This window comes from Bison bison, unplaced genomic scaffold (genome assembly GCF_000754665.1).
Source record: "Bison bison bison isolate TAMUID 2011002044 unplaced genomic scaffold, Bison_UMD1.0 scf7180017864304, whole genome shotgun sequence".
Classification (NCBI taxonomy): Eukaryota; Metazoa; Chordata; class Mammalia; order Artiodactyla; family Bovidae; genus Bison; species Bison bison.
Window position 1 is genome coordinate 13,859,797 of NW_011494876.1, and position 7,490 is coordinate 13,867,286.

Here is a 7,490-nt window from a genome sequence, read left to right on the forward strand (position 1 = left end):
CAGTGATGCCATCCAGCCATCTCATCCTCTGTCGTCCCCTTCTCCTCCTGCCCCCAATCCCTCCCAGCATCAGAGTCTTTTCCAATGAGTCAACTCTTCGCATGAGGTGGACAAAGTACTGGAGTTTCAGCTTTAGCATCATTCCTTCCAAAGAAATCCCAGGGCTGATCTCCTTTAGAATGGACTGGTTGGATCTCCTTTAGAATGGACTGGTTGGATCTCCTTGCAGTCCAAGGGACTCTCAAGAGTCTTCTCCAACACTACAGTTCAAAAGCATCAATTCTTCGGCGCTCAGCCTTCTTCACAGTCCAACTCTCACATCCATACATGACCACAGGAAAAACCATAGGCTTGACTAGATGGACCTTTGTTGGCAAAGTAATGTCTCTGCTTTTGAATATGCTATCTAGGTTGGTCATAACATTCCTTCCAAGGAGTAAGCTTCTTAATTTCATGGCTGCAGTCACCATCTGCAGTGATTTTGGAGCCCCAAAAAATAAAATCTGACACTGTTTCCACTGTTTTCCCATTTATTTCCCATGAAGTGATGGGACCGGATGCCATGATCTTTGTTTTCTGAATGTTGAGCTTTAAGCCAACTTTTTCACTCTCCACTTTCACCTTCATCAAGAGGCTTTTGAGTTCCTCTTCACTTTCTGCCATAAGGATGGTATGCAGGTCAGGAAGCAACAGTTAGAACTGGACATGGAACAACAGACTAGTTCCAAATAGGAAAAGGAGTACGTCAAGGCTGTATATTGTCACCCTGTTTATTTAACTTCTATGCAGAATACATCATGAGAAATGCTGGGCTGGAAGAAACACAAGCTGGGATCAAGATTGCCGGGAGAAATATCAATAACCTCAGATATGCAGATGACACCACCCTTATGGCAGAAATTAAACAAGACCTGACGCCAAAGCAAGATAGGACTTACAAGAATGAAAAGTCACAGACCAATCTTTCTCATGAGCATAGATACAAAAATGAAACAAAATACTGAATCCAGCACCATATAAAAAGGATTATATACCATGACCAGGCAGAACTTGAGCCAGAGATGCAAGATTAGTTTAACATTAAAGTATTCAATCAATGTAACAAACCACATTAACCAAATAAATGAGAAAAACCACGATCATCTTGATACAGAAAAAACATTGGACAAAATTCAGCACATATTCATAATACCCTCCACAAACTAGAAATAAAAGGGAGCTTCTCTAATCTGGTGAAAAACCTACAGCTAACATCATAGTTTAATGATGAAAACCTGGATGCTATCCTCTAAAGTTAGGAACAAGGCAAGATATTCACTCAAATAACTTCTATTCAACACTGAAGGTCCCAGCTATTACAATAAAGGAAGAAGAATTAAAAGACATAAAGATTGGAAAGAAAGAAGTAGAACTGCTTTTATGCGCCCATAATTGTGTACACAGGAAATCCTAAGGGCATTCACAAAAAATTAAAAAAATAAAATCTACTGAATAAGTGAATTTAACAAGATTGCAGATATAAAATCAAAGAATAAAAATAAATTGCATTTCTATACACCAGCAACCTTGAAAATTAAATTTTAAAATACCATTATATAATAGCATAAAAATCACAAACTATGTAGAAATACATTTAACAAAATATGTGCAAGACTTCTTCACTAAAAAACATTGCTGAGGTAAATTTTTAAAGACCCAAATTAATGGGGAAATATGTCATGTCCATGGACTAGAAGATTCAATATGGCTTGTCAATTTTTCCCAAATTGATCTATAAATTCAATGCAATACCAATCACTAACATGACAAGCCCTTTTTTAAACAAGAAAAGTTGACAAGCTAAATATAAAATGTACACGGAAAAGGAAAGCACGTGATACTGATTGCCAAAGCAATCTTGGAAAAAGACTACAGAATTTACAATACTTAATTTCAAGATGCTTTAAAGATGATCAAAACAGTGTGGTATTGGTAAGGACTGACACACACATCAATGACAGAAAACAGACCATGCAGATCCATGGACATGTGGTCAACAGATTTTGACAAAGACACTGAGGCAGTTTAATGGGCAGGGAAAGATTTCCTGGGACACACAAACAAGCACTAACAATAAAAGGAAAAACGGATAAACTAGACTTCATCAAAATTAAAAACTTCTGTCCTTCAAAAGATATCATTAAAGCAGGGGGAAGGGGTGGCATGTGTGATGTTGGCCTCAGAGGTGGCCAGAAGAAGCCCCTGAAGCCCAAAAAGCAAGCCAAGGACAAGGCATTCAACAGAAACAGAGGAAAAACAGAAAAAACTCGGGAAGCTAAAAGCAAAGGCCGGGAAGAAAGGTCCCCTAGCCACATGGAGAATTAAGAAACCTGGCAAAAAGTTGTTCCTTGTGCCTGAGGCAATGATGAGCCTTAATTCCATCCCAGGTGTTTCAACATCTGGATTACCTGCCGTAACATCTGTTGCCACCTATACCTAGAATGCAGTGTTATCCTGAAACCTATTGTAAACTTAAGAATAAAATTTGCAAAAACAAAACCAAACAAACAAACAAACAAAAAATAGATATACAGTGACTTATCTTGACTTTAATTCTCCGAGAAGGCGATGGCACCCTACTCCAGTACTCTTGCCTGGAAAATCCCATGGATGGAGGAGGCTGGTAGGCTGCAGTCCATGGGGTCGTGAAGAGTCGGACACAACTGAGCAACTTCACTTTCACATTTCACTTTCATGCATTGGAGAAGGAAATGGCAAGCCACTCCAGTGTTCTTGCCTGGAGAATCCCAGGGATGGAGGAGCCTGGTGGGCTGCCGTCTATGGGGTCGCACAGAGTCGGACACGACTGAAGCAACTTAGCAGCAGCAGCAGCAGCAGCAGCAGCAGTCATTTCTACCTTAGCTATGAAGTTCACATAAACCCAGCCCAAAATCCTGCCAAAATGTGTTCTTTGTTCTATCCTGAATTCTGTACCACCTGTAATTAAACCAACTCACTTGAAAAAAATAAAAAATAAAAAAGGCAAATCACAGACTGGGAGAATACACATATCAGAAAAAGGATTTGTAGCCAGAATGTATAAAGAGCTCTTATAACTCAATAAGACAAAACAACTTTTTTTTTGCCTGACCAGGGATTGAACCCAAGTCTCCAGACAACTAGACTTTTTAAATGGACAAAATATTTGTACAGACACTTCACAAAAGAAAATATGTAAATAGCCAATAAGCACACAAAAAGAAACTCAACACTTTAGGTCACCAGAAAAATGTAAATTAAAACCACAATGAGATACCAAAACATACCTACTAGAATGGTAAAATTAAAAAGACTAACAATATAAATTTTGGACAAGAATATTGGACAAATAGAAATCTCATAAATTGCTAGTGACAGTATAAACTAGTACAACCACTTTGGAAAGTGATTTGGCAACTTCACATGAAGTTAAACATATAGTTAGTAATTCCACTCCTAGACATTTGTCCCAGAGAAGTGAAAGCATGTTTTCATAAAAAAATTTGTACATGAATTTTCACAACAGCTTTATTCATAAAACCCCCAAATGGAAACATTCAAATGTTCATCAGCAGGTGGATAAAAAAGCAAATTATAATATATTCATACAACAGAAGACTACTACACTATAAAAAGGCACAGGCTAACAAACCATGCAACAAGGGTCCATTTTCAAAACATTGTGTTGAATGAAAGTAGCAAGACTCGAAAGAGTACAGATTGTATGGTTTCATTTATATGAATTATGAGAAGAGAGAAAAGTAGTCTATTGAGCAAAACAGTGATTATCTTTGAGAGAACTAACTGGAAAGGGTAGGAGGGAACTTTCTGGCATGATAGAAGTATTTATTTTGATTAGGGTAGTGTTTACATGCAAACATATGTTTTATCCCCATGATATATGAGTGTATCATGATATATGAGCTTATCATCAAACTATACACTTGAAATGAGTGCATTCCATAGCATACAAACTATACTTAAGAAAAAGAGAATACCAGGGAAAAAATAACTGCAAGAACTGTTTGCTTCTGGGGAGAAGGAGAAGGACTGAGAACACTGTTAATGGGAAGAGACTTTATATTGTACATACTTTATAATGTTAGAGGATTTTATATCAGGCACACATATTACTTCTTAAAAATCAGATTTTAAAAGAAAATAGCCATTAAGAAAAACAAGCCAACATGGCAATGCATCTGAGGCTGGGTGCAAAAACAAAGCACAGACTATATAAAAAATCATAGGACATTCAAAGCAAAGGGGGCCTTATACTTACAAGACAGAAATAATGCACACTGAGATTGTCCTTCTGAAGAAATTCCCCTAATTTTTCGGGATCCCCAGGTTCTTGAAGGCATAGCCGGCAAACTGCAAAAAGGATGTTAGGAATTCATTTTGGGAACATAACCATCTAAGTACAAGGAGGAGTAGAGTACTGGGAAGAGGATCATTTTAACAAGGAAGAGGTTGGGCTGAAGTGGTATTGGGTATCAATTAGGCTTTTATATGATTTTAGCCACATCTGAAGGAGTTGGCTGCAACTGCTCACTTCATATACTTTTGCCTCAAGTGGCTTTACTTGTTCCTTGCCCTTTGGATGTGACAGTTAAAAATTACAGACCCTGAGTTCAGGATCTTAGCGATTCTGGGAAGAACGGACAGTGAGAAGTTTGCTGCCCTCTACAGGCGGCCTTTGCTGAGGCTGGGAGGCAGCAGCTGAACAGAACCACTTGTCTTTCTTACCAGGCCCTGAAGAACACTTCCTCTGGGTTACCCTCTTTGTCTTGGCAGATCTTCTACACAAGAAATGGAAAAAATACAAGTAGTCTTTGAGGATTCTATTGACACCTTTTGTAACATTTCCCTCAAAATGTTAAACCACGGACCTGATGAAGGACCAAGATAGCTAATGGCTAAGACATTAGTTTTCTTCTTCCTTTTTCATATTTTTGAAAGCACACACCATGTCCACTGAATTATTTGAACTATGTGAGAGCACGGTCATCTTTCTGTCCGCGTGTCTCTATCGCCTGTGTGGACTGAATGATGCAAGAACAAACCCCCTTTTATTCTTTTACTGTTTCTGCCTTCACCTACCCTGAATCTCAAGTGGTACTATGTTCACAAAGCCTAATAAAATGATATTAAAATCGATTAAGAATTTCTTATTGCTAGGCAATATTCCTGGCTCTTTACATGTATTAGCTCAAAGGATTGACAGAATACTCTAAAAAGTGAGTGCTATTATTGTATATTTTCTAGATGAGGAACTGAGGCCTAAAGAAATGAAGTAACTTGTCCCAGGTCACCTAGTTAGCAAGTGTCAGAGCCAGGGTCACTCCAGTGTTCTTGCCTGGAGAATCCCAGGGACAGAGGAGCCTGGTGGGCTGCCATCTACAGGGTCGCACAGAGTCGGACACGACTGAAGCGACTTAGCAGCAGCAGCAGAGCCAGGATATGAACCTGGGCAGCAGGGCTCCAGAGCCAGGATTTTGTCTGTAGGGACATCCCTGGGAAGATAGGTTAGGGGCAGCTTCCAGGGGACCACTGGTGTGTGCTTCCACACTAACCAACCCCAGTCTCCAAGACCACGCAAAGGAGACAGAAAGTAAAGCATATACTACAGGCCACCGGGCAATTTCTCCCAAACTCTGTTAAGTCGCCTACTCTACCTCAATCTTTGATATTCCTTCTTCTTTTCTTTTATAGACTTCATTCGCTGCTGCCTCTCTCTCTCCTATCTTGAACTCTTCTGTACTATAATGAGGACAATACAGGCTCTTCCAGCTATAAATATAAACAAGTCAGCTATTAAATCTACATTAATTAAGTTCCATAAGGTCAAAGCAACAGTGTACTTTACCTCCCCATCCATGTAACAGAAAAAAAGGGACCCACCCAGTATCAATGCCAGTAATAGCCAATAATTACTAACTGTATCCAGAACTGTTCTGGGCATTTCACATTTAACTTGCAAACCCCCCTGGAAATAGGTACCATTTTATCCCTATATTCAAGGTGAGGAAACAGGTACAGAGAGGTCACAGAGGGGCACCTGCATAGGATCAGAATTACTGATATACCACAGCAGTGTGAGAACTTGGGAGATACTATTTGAACTGGCTAACTGGTTCTTCATTTTATGTCTACTAAATATACAAGGTAGCACTCCTAACACCTCCTTTTGCCCCCAAGTACAAGCTCCTTAATTCTACGCAGGAAAAGCTAGGTTAGGTAGCTCTTTCCTAGGAAAAGAAGCCTGTGGGATTCTGGCTGCCTAAAGCGAGAACTCCCTCTAGTGAGAGACAAGATATAACCCTGACAAACCACCCTTTGGCTCCTATCACTTCTTTTCACCAGGCTCAGATGGTCACTGAGGCCTGGCCTGTTCTCAACCTTCCTCTAGATCTGAGCCAAGATTAAAAGGCCCCAAAATGGAGAAGACACCCTGCCACTCCTTCCATGACTAATGTCAGCTGACTACAAATTCAGAGTTTTCATTGGTTAGGGGGGAAATTCCTGAATGGGAAGGGGGACAAAAGAAATAAAACCCACTCCTATGAAGGAAGCACAGTGTCAAGTCAGTGGAGAGGACAGCATTTCTTAGGAGCGTTGAGTGAATTAGGTCAGTCCAGGGACACACACTCCAGCACCCACATCCTCAGAGCATATAGCTGGAGAGCATAAATATCTTCAGGGACTGTATGAAGGTAACTACTCAGGCAACTAGTTGTTCAGAAATCTAAGGCTCCATCTCTTCTAACCCATGAGTTGCACCTGCATTGATAATGACATTTGGTGGCTTATTTAACAAAAGCACTTGGACAGGCTGAAAAAGAAGGGCATGACTAGGGGATCCACGTTAGCAGGCTACAGAACAGTTCCAAGTTACTGGGGGAATCCAGATCATCTAGCAATAGAAATAAAACCTTAAAACTTCAGTTGTTTGCATCGCTGGACCAAGACGTTCCTTGAGTTAGATTCTGTGCACACTGGTAGTTACAGGAAGACGCAACGGTCTTTAAAGCATGTGAGGAGGACGTTGCAAACGTTGGCTTCCACAAGCTGCTCAGTTCGAGGTTTCCTAACCAAGCGGATGCTCCCTTGAACCGGTTATCAAGTTGTTTCGCTGGATAAGTGCTGCATAAAACTTGTTGAAAAAATTAAAACTAAAGAAGCGTGTTCGGCGCCGCCGCTGCAAGAATAAACAATGATTTATTGGAAAATACTGTAGGTGTGGCCACAACCGTCCCCCGGAGGTAACAGCCGGAGATGGTGCTCAAGGAGCATCCCGCGGATGCCAGACCAGGCTCATGTCGCGCCTGCCGGGCGGCTGGTGCGGGGCCGGGCCGGAGGTCGCCTCCGCCGGTCGCTCCTCACGGTAGCACAGGGGCCGCCGCTCTCGGCTGGGGCCGCCCGTCCAGCTCTCGCCGAGGGCGCTGCTGTCCCGGAGCTTTATTCGTTGTCAC

The 7,490-nt window shown here is 41.1% G+C and overlaps 1 protein-coding gene across 5 annotated transcripts in view; it reads right to left on the reverse strand.

Moving 5' to 3' along the window:
• Positions 1 to 7,490, reverse strand: part of PHF7 (PHD finger protein 7) — a 12,934-nt gene extending 5,444 nt beyond the window's left edge. For 2 of the 5 annotated variants that reach the window (XM_010851739.1, XM_010851735.1), the window contains exons 1-3: positions 5,694 to 7,484; positions 4,765 to 4,817; positions 4,298 to 4,389 (exon numbers count right to left, since the gene is read on the reverse strand). In XM_010851739.1, the coding sequence (XP_010850041.1) occupies positions 4,298 to 4,389; positions 4,765 to 4,817; positions 5,694 to 5,737 (189 nt within the window). In that variant the 5' untranslated portion in view covers positions 5,738 to 7,484. Of the gene's footprint in view, positions 1 to 4,297; positions 4,390 to 4,764; positions 4,818 to 5,693 lie in introns of all 5 variants that reach the window. The other 3 variants (XM_010851736.1, XM_010851737.1, XM_010851738.1) reach the window with 3 other exon arrangements.